Source organism: Pyrus communis, chromosome 12, assembly GCF_963583255.1.
Source record: "Pyrus communis chromosome 12, drPyrComm1.1, whole genome shotgun sequence".
NCBI lineage: Eukaryota > Viridiplantae > Streptophyta > Magnoliopsida > Rosales > Rosaceae > Pyrus > Pyrus communis.
In genome coordinates this window covers 15,633,231-15,647,968 of record NC_084814.1, presented here as the reverse complement: position 1 = coordinate 15,647,968, position 14,738 = coordinate 15,633,231, and the positions used below count along the sequence as shown (strand labels likewise).

Here is a 14,738-nt window from a genome sequence, read left to right as displayed (position 1 = left end):
TAAAGCTTACCTGAGTCTCTGCAGCATCACATAATACAATTCACAAGTGTAACAATGCAATATTTAAAATGTAACTTATTTACGACATGGTAAGCAAAGCATAGTTCCATATAAAAATGTTTCTGAAAACTGTATATAAATATATATCTATTAATGCCCACTCATTGATAAGTAGCAGGGGCCTAACTTTGCTTGTCCACGCTCGTCCTTGGGGTATGTCTCACCTATATGCTATACAACGATTTTTACGTTAATTAATTAGCACATAAACAAAGCCTAGGATTAATTCCTCATACGTTGCTCAAATGAGGTATTTGAATATACCAACGTGATCTACTCGACAACACGAATACCCCTATATTTTTATAAAAATTTTGGATGTTGGACGCACCTTCACATGCCGGCCACGTGCAAGCACGTGCCTAACACATGGGACGGAAACTCTAACGGCGTTAGGAATATTCCATTAATTTTAACGGTGTTACTTGACACTGTTAGAATATTTCATCAACTTTGACAAAATATTCTTCTTCTTCTCTAGTGGATCACGCCGGTCTCTGGCATCCACCGCCGCTAGCCGTAGTCTGGTTTGCTGGTTTCTGGAAAAATTTCAAAGCTTAATATCTACTTCATTTCTTAACCAAAATCCATGAAATTTATATGGATTTGAAGGTCTTGAAGAGTAAAACACTTTCGTACCCATTAGGAGTTCAAAATCCTACAAAAAGCGGTCGGAAAATTCCTTGGAAAATCCAGTCAATTCTGCAACTTTCCAAACTTGCCTATACTGACGTCCACTTCACTCCAAAACTACTCCAAAGTGTTAGGGAAGTTGCATGGATACCTTTCCAAGCCTTAAAACCTCGAAACCACTCCGGGATCGCGTCGGAGCTCGTGAGTCGATGGTCAAAATTCACCAAAACTGAAACCTAAGGGTAGGGCTAGGTTCATAAGTTTGTGAGGAGTGTGATGGTAGTCTTTGTAGGTTCAATTCGTGTTGTTTTGGTGTGGTTTGTGCGTGTGGGGTGTCTTGGATGCAGAAGGAAGAAGAAAGGAGAAGAGTCGAGAAGGAGAAAGATAGTGTACGTGTATGCGTCTGTGTTAGAAAATAATATTTTCTAATTGGGCTGCTGTGAGAGAGAGATAGAGTTCCGATTAGCCCAAAGAAAGATAAAAGCCCAAAATTTGATTGGTTTAAAGGTAATAGGAGCTAATATAATTGGTTCGTGATTTACCCGTTTACGTATTCAATTAATCGTAACTTTTTCGTTACGAATTTGATTCGGCCCTAACTGGCGTCGACGCGCTCGCGATGTCAAGTACAATTTAATAATGACAGCGGAAATAATAATTTAAAACTGCATATACACATCCACGTCACTTAGCCAACGAGGGTAATATCGTCACTTTACACACTAGGGGAGAAAATATATGTAATAACTTGGGACGGGTCGTCACATTTTCGCAACCCTAGTTGAACTAATACAATTCAAACATTGACTACAGATCGAATAAACATTAATGCAAAATCAATCATTTTAGCAATTGAGATTTGTAGATTGATCATTTCATTCAATTTTTCAAGAAGAAAAATTAGTTTGTTGAATTTAAGACCTGAAGATTGGGGGACAAACCCTTTTATAAAACACGAGGAGCTACATGTTACCAAAAAACATGCTATTAGTTTTTGATACATGGGTTGTTTTCTGCATATTTATGTAGTATTAATATATAAGGTAAATTTTTTTCGGGGCTTTCCTAGTTTGTGGGCTTAGTAGGTTGGCTTCTCTCAGCTGCTCACACTGCCACCCTCGGCTACATTCCGAGCTTTAATTTAAATTTCATAGACGACAACTGTTGAATAAATAGAAACCCTTTGGGTAGAATTTCACAACCTTTTACTTTTGACTAGGCCTGGCAAACGGGTCGTGTCTGTCGTGTTCGTGTCGTTTTCGTGTAACACCTGTTATCTTAATGGGTCGTATCGTGTCATACCCGTTATCTTAACGGGTCCTTAACAGGTCGTGTCACTTTACCCAACGGGTAAAGTGACCCGACCCGTTATGACCCGTTAAGAAAAAAATATATTTTTTTACAATTTGCACATACCACACATTGCGACATAAATATTACTTGAAAACATTAAAACATTTCTCGTTCAAGTACTATATCTACACTCGAAAATGAAAGCCTAATAAAAAAAATAATACATACACTACTAATCTATTACAAATATTAAATGTATATAATTATTAATATTATAGTTGATTCATACTTTTATAAAGTATATAAATTCCACTAGTGTAAATATTTTAAATTGAAGATCAAATTCATTCTTTGTATTCATATAGGGTCAAGGAGTGTAGCTGTTAAAATTCATCAAAATCAGAGTTAAAATAACCGTTAAATCTTGATTTTTCGTTTATAACCGTCGAAAAGCATTGTCCCGTTACTTGATCTCTGAATGTTTTTTTTTTGTGATTTTTTGCTGATGTGATCTCCAAGCATATACAAACAATTTTGACGGTTTGGATCGTTGAAATTAATTTTGGAGAATTCGTAAAACGATAGATTGACTAACACTTAGAGTTTATTTATACTTTCATTAAGTATAACAAAAGATTTTGTGGTATCCACTTGTGTAAATATTTTAAATTGAAGATCGAATTCATTCATTGTATTCATATAGGGTCAAGGAGTGTAGTTATAAAAAATCATCAAAATCGGAGTTAAAATAACCGTTAAATCGTGATTTTTCGTTTATAACCGTTGAAAAGCTTTGTCCCGTTACTTGATCTTTGAATGTTTTTTTTTTTTTGTGATTTTTTGCTGATGTGATCTCCAAGCATATACAAACAATTTTGACGGTTTGGATCGTTGAAATTAGTTTTGGAGAATTCGTAAAACGATAGATTGACTAACACTTAGAGTTTATTTATACTTTTATTAAGTATAACATAAGATTTTGTGGTATCCACTTGTGTAAATATTTTAAATTGAAGATCGAATTCATTCATTATATTCATATAGGGTCAAGGAGTGTAGTTATAAAAAATCATCAAAATCGGAGTTAAAATAACCGTTAAATCGTGATTTTTCGTTTATAACCGTTGAAAAGCTTTGTCCCGTTACTTGATCTCTGAATGTTTTTTTTTTGTGATTTTTTGTTGATGTGATCTCCAAGCATATACAAACAATTTTGACGGTTTGGATCGTTGAAATTAGTTTTGGAGAATTCGTAAAACGATAGATTGACTAACATTTAGAGTTTATTTATACTTTCATTAAGTATAACAAAAGATTTTGTGGTATCCACTTGTGTAAATATTTTAAATTGAAGATCGAATTCATTCATTGTATTCATATAGGGTCAAGGAGTGTAGTTATAAAAAATCATCAAAATCGGAGTTAAAATAACCGTTAAATCGTGATTTTTCGTTTATAACCGTTGAAAAGTTTTGTCCCATTACTTGATCTTTGAATGTTTTTTTTTTTGTGATTTTTTGGTGATGTGATCTCCAAGTATATACAAATAATTTTGACGGTTTGGATCGTTGAAATTAGTTTTGGAGAATTCGTAAAACGATAGATTGACTAACACTTAGAGTTTATTTATACTTTCATTAAGTATAACATAAGATTTTGTGGTATCCACTTGTGTAAATATTTTAAATTGAAGATCGAATTCATTCATTGTATTCATATAGGGTCAAGGAGTGTAGTTATAAAAAATCATCAAAATCGGAGTTAAAATAACCGTTAAATCGTGATTTTTCGTTTATAACCGTTGAAAAGCTTTGTCCCGTTACTTGATCTTTGAATGTTTTTTTTTTGTGATTTTTTGCTGATGTGATCTCCAAGCATATACAAACAATTTTGACGGTTTGGATCGTTGAAATTAGTTTTGGAGAATTCGTAAAACGATAGATTGACTAACACTTAGAGTTTATTTATACTTTTATTAAGTATAACATAAGATTTTGTGGTATCCACTTGTGTAAATATTTTAAATTGAAGATCGAATTCATTCATTATATTCATATAGGGTCAAGGAGTGTAGTTATAAAAAATCATCAAAATCGGAGTTAAAATAACCGTTAAATCGTGATTTTTCGTTTATAACCGTTGAAAAGCTTTGTCCCGTTACTTGATCTCTGAATGTTTTTTTTTTGTGATTTTTTGCTGATGTGATCTCCAAGCATATACAAACAATTTTGACGGTTTGGATCGTTGAAATTAGTTTTGGAGAATTCGTAAAACGATAGATTGACTAACACTTAGAGTTTATTTATACTTTCATTAAGTATAACAAAAGATTTTGTGGTATCCACTTGTGTAAATATTTTAAATTGAAGATCGAATTCATTCATTGTATTCATATAGGGTCAAGGAGTGTAGTTATAAAAAATCATCAAAATCGGAGTTAAAATAACCGTTAAATCGTGATTTTTCGTTTATAACCGTTGAAAAGCTTTGTCCCGTTACTTGATCTTTGAATGTTTTTTTTTTTGTGATTTTTTGCTGATGTGATCTCCAAGCATATACAAACAATTTTGACGGTTTGGATCGTTGAAATTAGTTTTGGAGAATTCGTAAAACGATAGATTGACTAACACTTAGAGTTTATTTATACTTTTATTAAGTATAACATAAGATTTTGTGGTATCCACTTGTGTAAATATTTTAAATTGAAGATCGAATTCATTCATTGTATTCATATAGGGTCAAGGAGTGTAGTTATAAAAAATCATCAAAATCGGAGTTAAAATAACCGTTAAATCGTGATTTTTCGTTTATAACCGTTGAAAAGCTTTGTCCCGTTACTTGATCTCTAAATGTTTTTTTTTTGTGATTTTTTGCTGATGTGATCTCCAAGCATATACAAACAATTTTGACGGTTTGGATCGTTGAAATTAGTTTTGGAGAATTCGTAAAACGATAGATTGACTAACACTTAGAGTTTATTTATACTTTCATTAAGTATAACAAAAGATTTTGTGGTATCCACTTGTGTAAATATTTTGAATTGAAGATTGAATTCATTCATTGTATTCATATAGGGTCAAGGAGTGTAGTTATAAAAAATCATCAAAATCAGAGTTAAAATAACCGTTAAATCGTGATTTTTCGTTTATAACCGTTGAAAAGCTTTGTCCCGTTACTTGATCTCTGAATGTTTATTTTTTATGATTTTTTGTTGATGTGATCTCAAAGCATATACAAACAAGTTTGACGGTTGGGATCGTTGAAATTAGTTTTGGAGAATTCGTATGCCATCAATCAAGTTCCGTGTGTGTGTGTGTGTGTATATATATATTTATTAAGTAGATTTAAATCTATTTATTTTGTACGTATAAATTATAATTGACTGGTACACGGAATAGTACATACATCACGTGTCATGTGTGTCATTATAAAAATAGTGAGATATGTCATGACAGTCATGTGTGTGATAAAAAGTTAATAACTTAAAAAAAAAAAAAAAATTCTCACCACTTCTATTAATTTTCATTTTTCCCTCTTTTTTTTGTTTCCTTTTCAACTTTTTCTTATCATTTTCACTTTTCCCTCCAACATCTTTCCCTAATTCCCTCACTTTTTTGTTTTATTTTCAATTTTTCTTAACATTTTCATTTTCCCTCCATTTTTTTTTCAAAAAGGGCGGCAAGTTGACAAATGCATGATCATGATTCATGCATATTAAATTATTAATTAATATGCATTATAGTTTTTATAAAATTTAATATATATATATATAATTAGTATAGATAGACTTAATATTTTGGGGGTATAATTATTATAGTATATATAATAATTATAATTATTATAAATTTTATAGTTAATTTAATATATATATATATTATAATTTTTAGGGGTATAAAATTGTAAAATTAATGTATATAATTATTACAGTATTTTTTTAGGGTTATAAAATTATAAAAATAATATTCTGCTTATCGTGTATCGTGTTTACCCACGTGTATACCCGACCCAACCCGTTATCTTAACAGGTGCTTATCGGGTTACCCGATAAGACCCGATTCGTTATCGTGTCGACCCAAACACCTGTTAATTTCGTATCGTGTCGTGTCGGGTTATCGGGTCGTGTCAGAAATTGCCAGGCCTACTTTTGACCAACATAAATTTCTATTTCTTTGGAGTTATAAAAGTGACTAACAATTTTTTGGGTTGAATCTCTCACTTCCAATTTCCTGAAATTTACAAGGATCTTATAATATTTAAGGAACTTTAACGAAAAGTTTCCAATACTGTTTACTGTAACGAAAAATCATATTTTTACATTAAAAAGTCAATTCCAATACTATTTATTTTACTCCTTATTGTTAAAATTCAAAATTTTCAAGCTCTTTTTTATTAATTTTCCTTAATATTTGTGAGTGGATTCGATTCGGTTGTAGTCAAAATTGAAAACCAAACCGAAATTAATATTTGGTTCGATTTTTTCAATTTATAAAAGGAAACCGAATTATTTCAGTTCAGACTTCAGTTTCAGTTTTTTTCTAATTTTTTCAGAACCTTTCACTTTTTGCCAACCGACACGATGTTTGGGCCACGCTGTAGTCCTTAAATCTCCCACTACACGACAAAACCTAGCCGAGCCGGAGCCTATAATTTCAACCGGCTATACCCGGTTCCACCGGTTACAAAGGCATGGCGGTACGGCAAATGGCAGGTCGTTCCATTGACAGTTGGTAAGCATTTAGTGTGCTCCTTCCTCCCCCCCCTTTCTCTACTTTCTCTCTCCATCAGCAAATTCCAATCCTTTTCACTCACTCTCAGAAAACGCCTCTGCATTTTCACAATCTTCAAATCATCCATTTCTCCACAATCTTCAGGATCACTCCATATTATTCAAAATCCTGTCTTGGGTACCTTTTTGTCATCTGGGTTTTTCTCAGAGCTTCCTGTTATTTTCTCGACAACCAAACAGGTAATGCTCTTTTTTCTGTGCTTTTTTTTTATTGTTTCCAGTTGGGTTTTCGACACATTTCGTGTCTCAGCCATTTGCAATTTTTTACTTGTTCAAGCTCATATCTTTGCTGAATTTAGCTCCAAAAGTTGCTATTTTAGCAGCTCCCTCACTGTTAGTATTATTTTATTCTTTTGGGGTTTATTGGGATTAATTATTTGATTGTTTTTTGTAATTTTCACTGGTTGTATTGTCATTAAGTTGTAATAATCCATTGTTGTTAACAAATTTTGATGCATGTTTGAGCTTATTTTTGAAAAAAAAAATGAAAAAGTTCCAGAAAGTGGGGGCACGAACAGTCAAATCAAAAATTTTGTGCCTGTTTTTCTTGTGTGCTTTATTTAATCATGATGGTTTTCTGTACCCTTTGTCTGATTAGCTCAGTTAAGTGGGGGTTGTTTAAATAAAATTTTTATTCAGTTTTTAAATAGGCCAAAAAAAATTTAAAACTTTTTATTTCTGACACTTTCGCAGCTGCCAAACAAATGTTTTGGGATTTGCCTTGGTTGAGTGCTGACGTATTTTCACCATAGAAGTAAATAGATTTTTCTTATCATTATTATCTTTCAGAAAAAAATTCAGCTGTTTCTGATGAATTTTCGTAAATAAAAATCCGCTCCAAAATTTTATTCAATGCAGAAAGTGTGAGAAAACTAATCCAATATATGTGTGTATATATATTAGTGTGTGTATATATTGATTCAGGTTTTGCATGCAGAGTGAAGCTTGATGAAAAGCATAAATCTTTGATCTGAAGCAAATAGTGCTTCATTTAATGTGATCAATCGTTGCCCGTGAAGCAGTGATTGAAATTCTGTCTGTTTTGCATTGAAGATTTCCCTCAAGATTTCGTGTCAGAGCTCAAGAATTACACACATTCATAAAGAAGAAAGGTGCCTCTCTCTCTCTCTCTCTCTCTCTCTCCCCCTCCCTCTAGAATTAATTCCAATCACTGCATGTCTCTGGGTTTATTTATAACATAAGGCCTTCATTTGTCTTTCTGCCACAGGGATCAGAATTGGAGGTTGGATTTTCTTGGCTAATTTGGTTCATGAATCTGTCTGGGAAATTTTAGTAGTAATGTAAGCAAAACCCATTTGAGAAAAAGGCCTTTAGGATCTAAAAAATGGGTTTTTGTATCTCAAATTGTTGAATTCAGAAGTTGGGTATTGGACTGTGGAGCGGTTTGGTTTTGGTTGTTTGATTGGGTTTAGTAGAAGCTCTAGTTTGTGATCAAAACTGGGAAGAATGCTGGAGCCAGAGCTCTGTGGTTCTCGGATGCTATCGCCTTTTCGGGACGAAAGCGGAGATGAGGAACTTTCAGTTCTTCCCAGGCACACCAAGGTTATTGTCACTGGAAACAACAGAACAAAGTCTGTTTTGGTGGGTCTTCAAGGCGTGGTCAAGAAAGCTGTTGGGCTTGGGGGTTGGCACTGGCTGGTATTCTTCCTTTTCACTTTTTCTAAATTATTTTGTTTTCATTTAATTATTTCTTAATTTGGTTTTTGTGGACTTGTTTACATAATTGCTTTTATTTTTTAACTGTTTTGCCAAATTTTGCTCCCAAGTGGATTTGTTGATAATTTTGGTTGTTTTTGTTGGGAAAGGAAAAGCTGGGCGTTTAGTCATTTTCCTCTATTCTATAAAAGTTGTGTTTGTGAAACTAACTTGTAGCTCGGTTCGTTAAGAGCAAGGTTCCGAGTTTCATTACCTCTCCCCAACATCGCTTGTATTAAAAAAATTTGTATTTATGTTGTATTCTTTGGAAAGGGCATATCTTTCTAAAATTATGGGATGACCCACAAAATTAGGCATTAGTTGACAGCGAGGCATATCATTTCATGTGCTTCGTTGTTTCCTGCTGTGAGAACAATTGGGGGTTTTGCATTTCAGACAAATATAAGGGTTTCATTGTATCTTATGAGGATAGTTCCTTAGTTGTATGTGCAGGACACTCTTTTCCCCTTCTTTTGGGTTGAAATCCCTGGCAAGGTTTTTATTGAGGCCCAATAAGCACCCTATCCTCACTTTGTACGTTTTCCTACCAATTTTACGAATATCATAGGGTTTTAAGTTTCTTGGAGGGGACAACTGGAATTTGTAGTTCTTTTCCGAGTGCGTTGTCATTGGCGGGATTCTGGATTTTTCTCTCATTCTTTTTTTATCTTCTTGCATCATATAAGCAATCATGTCAAATGTAATTTTGGATATTTTGTATCAGAAATTCTGTTCTGGGTTCAGTTTATCGGTTGCGATTTTGTTTAGATCATAACCTAAGCTTTTTGAATTAAGTAAATTTATATAATGCTTGTTATCATTGCCATCTAGGGCTTGTTATTATACTAATTCTTTCAATTCTTGAGTCTCAAGTATGGATTTTCATTGTTATTACTACTTGTGGATGGTTTATCTTATAACTTCACTTCAGTATCCTGTTCTGCATTGTGGGGATTTATTTTTTAAACCGTTAAATTTTGGCGATACAAGGTTCTGAAAAATGGAGTTGAAGTTAAGCTACAAAGGAATGCATTGAGTGTGCTGGAACATCCTACAGGGAATGAGGAAGATAGCGATCTTGATTACTCTAGCGGCAGCTCTGACCATGGTGATAAGGAGAATGATTTCTGTAAGTTGCATAAACCACACCTGATGAAGAGTCAATTTAGTCATTTCTCAGGTTTTTACATTGCAACCTGGAGGTAGTGGACTCAAAATGGGAAAACAGCCTCTAGGGGATGAGGGATACGACTGTACATCTGTCCCTTTTCAGATCTTGACGATGGGATCCTTGTGTATTGGGTTGCTCTTTTTACGATATTTTTGTTTGGCATTTGTTTGGAGCTTCTATCTAATTTTCATCATTGTATATCTTTTGGCAGCTAGATGCTTTGAGTTCCATAAGCATAGTAAACCAAGAGTTCGATTTTCAAGGCCATATGTTCCACCCTCAGCAACGAAGTCAGTAAATCGCGGAAGTTATAGAGAAGTTCAATACATCCAAGCACCCCAATCGGTAAGTAACTTGGAAAGTGAGATCTGGGTGTTCATGTTTGTCATTGAAAATTTATCCTGTCTACTGAATGAGTCTCCTCAATATGTTTTCACTTATTTAAAAACAATGCTGTAAATTTTGTTAGGAATAAAAAATTATGAATTGGGAGTGTACTGCTTTAGCGCCTTTGGATAGAACGCTTTTGCTTATGATTTCCTACTCAAGTAATAACAAAGACTTTGCTTCAATATGCTTGCATCGGTCACTCCAATGGTTCTAGTAGATGACACATTTTCTGGCTAAGTTGAATGGTCATGCTCTGATATATAGTTATCCTTCTACACTTAATGCGGTATGAATTTCCGAATTTCTATGTACACCCATTATTGTGTTGCCTAATCTTCTGTGTGGATGATCAGAGAGTAAACTTGGGAAAACTAGGAACAAGCTCATTGAGGAGGTATTGCAGACACTTCAATCTTGTGGGTAGCGCTGATTCCTGCTCTTCGTTTGTTTGTTCTGCCTGGTTGTGAAATCATTCGACTAAATCCTGCTCTTGCAATTTGAAATTGTAGTTAAGCGGCAATTCTAATCCAACAAGGGAACAATTGATCAATGCTGCACAACGACATTTTACATCACAGCAGGTCTCTCTCTCTCCCTCATGTTTCTGCACACAGAAAATTACATATATGCTTTGAATGCACAAATAGAATCCTCTGCGTCTTATTTATTGTTCTTGGTTGCAGATGCCATTGGATGAGGTATCGGTGGTCACTGAATTTGTCGATGCTGCCGGGTGTCGGAAGTGGAAACAAGCAGAATGAGAAATGTGAACGTCAAAAAAAGGAAATATGGTTGTATAATAATATACATATGTATCTACTAACCTAACCGTTAGGTCAGATTTAATCAGATTTAGTACGGTGACATCGATCCCTTGAATCCTAACTTTGTAATACAGGGCTCATACCTAAGTTGTTCTATATCAGTATTAGGTATTAATCTCATCATTATATCTGCCATTTGAGTATCATATGATGTGCTTGGTTTTAGAAGCATATGGTTTTGTACAAAATCTAACGTGCAGAATGCCGAGGGCGAATAACTTATCCATTCTGGCTGCTAACCCCAGCTCTCTCTCTCTCTCTCATCACGTGATAGGACATGGTCTTACGTGAGAAGAGAGAGAGAGAGAGAGAGAGAGAGAGAGAGAGAGAGGGGTTTTGCATCACCAGAGGGAGTTCTTCTCCAATCATGTTTTTTCAGGTTCTTTATTTACTGGTGTAGATTGCTGAGACCTAGTGCCTTTATTTCTTGTTTACAGTTTTGAACTACGGAAAAGCATTGGTGGAAGTAGGACTAATCAAACCTAAATTGTATAGATAATTATGGTTTTAGGTGCAGCATTGATCATGTATTTCAAAAAAGCATACGTATGAGTAGTATATACGTGCTAGTGACTCACGTAGAAATCTTTGCCGTATCGTTTTAGTAATATTTTTAGTCTTGGGTTCGGCTTTTACATGGTGAGTTTGATTATTAATGATGTAATGTGACTTAACCAAACTTCCCACTGCTCAATAGCGTTGCATCGAGAAAAAGATCGCGAGGTTAGATCTTGAGTCGAGTTACAAAAGAGACCGAATTGGATTTGAAATGGTAAGGGATTTAGGCTCAAAATTAACTAAAAAGGATCCAAATTTATAACCTACTAGTGGGCTTTGAACAAAAAAGCCCAAAAACTGGTTTTCCCAAATGCCACTGCCACCTGTGAATATTGGTATAACAACAATCAACAAACCCGTACCAAAATTGCAACAAAATGTATTTATTTATTATATTTCATAATTTTCAGCATAATTAATTAATTTAGTATTTTTGTTTTATTCCCCCTGAAAAGAAAAGCCACTTTCTCTCTCTCTCTCCCCTCCAAAACGCTCTCCAACAAGTCCACCCTCTCTCTCTCTCTCCACTCACTCCCTCCCTTCCTCTAAAATCCCCAATTCCAATTTCGATTCCGATCGAAGCGTCTTCAATCCACAAAAAGGTACTCAAAATTCTCAAACCCTTGCTAAATTCGGATTGATATTTTTTACTTCTTCTTCCTCTTTGTTTTTTTTTTTTTTATCGATTTTTCAAGAGTTTTTCTGTAAAATCCTGTTCGATTTTTTGTTTCTGCTTTTAATTCATTGGTTTTGAGATTTTTCGGCTGATCATGTATTTTTTTCCTTTTTAAAAGTGTATTGGTATTGACTGCTTAGGCTTTTAGTTTATGGCTTCCCTAATAATTTGATGCTGTTTGTTGTCTGTGTATAATTTGATTGCTTCAGTTGCTTCCATGATAATTTGATGCTGTTTTACTCGTGATAATTGCTCGAAGTGTATAGAATTGGGTGTTGGTTCCGGAGAAGATTGGATTTTCACTAATTTTTAATTATTTTTTAAGCTCCATGAATTGGGTTTTGCTGCTAATATGATGGGTTTGTTGGGTTTTGCAGTAATTACCATGGTGGGGGTTTTGTACTAATATCACTAGGAACGTGTTTAGGGTCTATTGTGTTTGAACAGTTGGTTTAATCCGCGGGTGTCAAGACTTGAATCGTAGTTATTGGTCATGGGGTTTGAAATCATCAATTGTAGGTTTTTTGTTTATTTTGGGCAAATTGTTCATCTTATTGCAGTCATCTAACAACGTCCTTTTCGTTTTTTATGTTTAAGGGATATGTGGCACCAAGTGCCTCGAGTTCTCCACAGCAGAGATAATAAGTAAAAGAAGACAATGGGAGGCTGCTGCTGCTGTTCTTCCAAAGGAACGGAGCTAAATGCTGCACCAACATACTATTACGTAAGTAGAATGCTTTCCCTCACTCGCTCTAAATTCTAAATACTGTTTTTTATTTTTCTATTTCTTAGCGTTGAATTGCGTCGCTTTTGTTAAAAACATTTTGTGGGGTTATTTGTTTCTTGTGAATGTTTTAAGTGGATTTGGCCTTTGATAATTGACTTGATTAATGAATTCAGTCTTTTAAATCAGTGTGTTGGCAGTGAAGTTGATTTTGTGATTTATCTTGTTTCTTGTTATTCATATTTTTGTGAATTTGAATTACAATGCAGTTTCCAAGGACATCGGATGAGCATGTTCCTTTATCGTCTCGCCAAGGAGGTGCCTCTGCAGTCTCTACTGGACTCCTAGTTGATACAAATTTGGATACATCAATACCTGACACTTATAGACCACCTCCTGCCCCTATTCCATATGATGTGGCTATAGAGGATCCTCATACTCCACCATCGGTGCAAGAGATTTGTGGCAGCAAGAGTGAATCAGCATTGCAGACAGCAACAAATTCTGATTCTGTTCAAGAAGCAGTTGGTGGAAATACCCGAGAAGTTTCACCCAAGTGTGAAGACCTGAAGGGTGCGGACTGCAAAGCCCAAACTGATTCAGAACTTGATCCGTTGAAGAAGTCAGAAGTTGAACTTGCGAAATCAGTGGAATCTATTACTTTAACAATGGAGGAAGAGGATCTTTGTCCCACCTGTTTGGAAGGTAAAGTCCTTGGTTCAACCATTCTAGAATTGTATAATTAAACCGTTATCTTTCTTTTAAAGAGGAAGTTCCTTCATTTAATTTCTTATGATCAACGACATTGTTGCTTGAAGTTGTCCATTCAAACTGCACTCTTTGTTTTTCCGCTTGCCTCTAAATATGTGACACATTCAGTTACTAGATCATTTCCTTTCTTCTCTGCAGAGTATGATCCACAAAATCCAAAAATTACCACAAAATGCGATCATCATTTTCACCTTGCTTGCATTCTTGAATGGATGGAACGAAGTGACACATGTCCTGTGTGTGATCAGGTTTGCCTTGTTTAATATTTTCCTTATGTTGCGATTTAAGAGAAGAGATATCCATTGTCACCCACAATACTGAGAGGCCTCTTCTTCACTTATGATGCAGGAAATGATATTTGAGCCTCCAATCTAGTATCATCCAGCAATTGAAGTCCAGTTCTCTCCATTTTGAAGTATGGTTTGAGATGCCGAGGTTACAAATGCACGAAGGTTTTTATTTCCTCCTATTCTGTGCTCACGGTTAGGTGCCAGTCACAGATATGGTTGGTTTTTGGTTTTGTTTGTGGAGCTATGCTCGTTCAAATGCAGTGCCCTCGTGCATTTGATTCCTTTCAACTCAATGATAATGAAAAGGAAGAGGGGTTAGAGTTGACACTGGCATGAAATTAGTATTGAACTCGATTTTCTATTTGTAGTGCATACATCTTAGATCTTAGAGCAAAGTATTATGAATGATAGAATGAATGACATGGGTTAAAATAGTTACTGAAGACGGGGATAGTAGTCAGAGTCGTTGTCCACAATGGCAGGTTAGTTTCCAAACAAGAAGGGTGAACGCATTGTTCTCTGTTTTTTCAGAGTATAGTTTCTTCCTTGTTTTCTTGTGGTGAGCCTGGCCATATGTGTGCTGCTGTTTTTTGTTCTCTCCCTTGTCGTATAAATGGCATCAAATTACTGGTCCGTTTGCTGGTGGTGGAGTCGTTTAGTGTAATGGAGGATGGAAGGTGATGGAAGGTTCATATTGGTTTTTCAGATTATTTATGTATATAACGACGAGTTGGTGATAGGTTTTGATTGAGTTGATCGGCATGTAGATTCGTGTTATACATGTTCAACGTTCTGTCTTTTATTAATACTATACATATATACATATAAGTTGCTTTTTTTTGGTCA

General features: G+C 34.7%; 2 protein-coding genes across 3 annotated transcripts; both read left to right on the top strand.

Annotated features, from left to right (window-relative positions):
- Positions 1 to 6,730: 6,730 nt before the first annotated feature.
- Positions 6,731 to 10,993, top strand: LOC137710933 (uncharacterized). 2 transcript variants are annotated; one of them, XM_068450099.1, is made up of 8 exons: positions 6,731 to 6,952; positions 7,710 to 7,884; positions 8,001 to 8,431; positions 9,479 to 9,617; positions 9,871 to 10,004; positions 10,403 to 10,465; positions 10,559 to 10,630; positions 10,733 to 10,993. In XM_068450099.1, the coding sequence occupies exons 3-8, from the start codon at positions 8,240 to 8,242 to the stop codon at positions 10,808 to 10,810; spliced, it is 678 nt and encodes a 225-aa protein (XP_068306200.1). In that variant the 5' UTR covers positions 6,731 to 6,952; positions 7,710 to 7,884; positions 8,001 to 8,239; the 3' UTR covers positions 10,811 to 10,993. The 2 variants fall into 2 exon arrangements, with proteins under 2 accessions (XP_068306200.1, XP_068306201.1); XM_068450100.1 differs by having other exon boundaries at positions 7,697 to 7,884.
- An 886-nt stretch (positions 10,994 to 11,879) lies between these two features.
- On the top strand, positions 11,880 to 14,738 carry LOC137710871 (probable E3 ubiquitin-protein ligase RHB1A). The gene is made up of 5 exons (XM_068450024.1): positions 11,880 to 12,033; positions 12,705 to 12,831; positions 13,101 to 13,536; positions 13,741 to 13,850; positions 13,951 to 14,738. The coding sequence occupies exons 2-5, from the start codon at positions 12,766 to 12,768 to the stop codon at positions 13,975 to 13,977; spliced, it is 639 nt and encodes a 212-aa protein (XP_068306125.1). The 5' UTR covers positions 11,880 to 12,033; positions 12,705 to 12,765; the 3' UTR covers positions 13,978 to 14,738.

Bases quoted from the DNA above. Each gene is read 5' to 3' on its own strand.
- LOC137710933 (XM_068450099.1), top strand. From the start codon at position 8,240: ATGCTGGAGCCAGAGCTCTGTGGTTCTCGGATGCTATCGCCTTTTCGG. The intron at 8,432-9,478 runs GTATTCTTCCTT...TGGCGATACAAG, and splicing joins TTGGGGGTTGGCACTGGCTG to GTTCTGAAAAATGGAGTTGA. The intron at 10,631-10,732 runs GTCTCTCTCTCT...TCTTGGTTGCAG, and splicing joins GACATTTTACATCACAGCAG to ATGCCATTGGATGAGGTATC.
- LOC137710871 (XM_068450024.1), top strand. From the start codon at position 12,766: ATGGGAGGCTGCTGCTGCTGTTCTTCCAAAGGAACGGAGCTAAATGCT. The intron at 12,832-13,100 runs GTAAGTAGAATG...ATTACAATGCAG, and splicing joins CTGCACCAACATACTATTAC to TTTCCAAGGACATCGGATGA. The intron at 13,851-13,950 runs GTTTGCCTTGTT...CTTATGATGCAG, and splicing joins CATGTCCTGTGTGTGATCAG to GAAATGATATTTGAGCCTCC.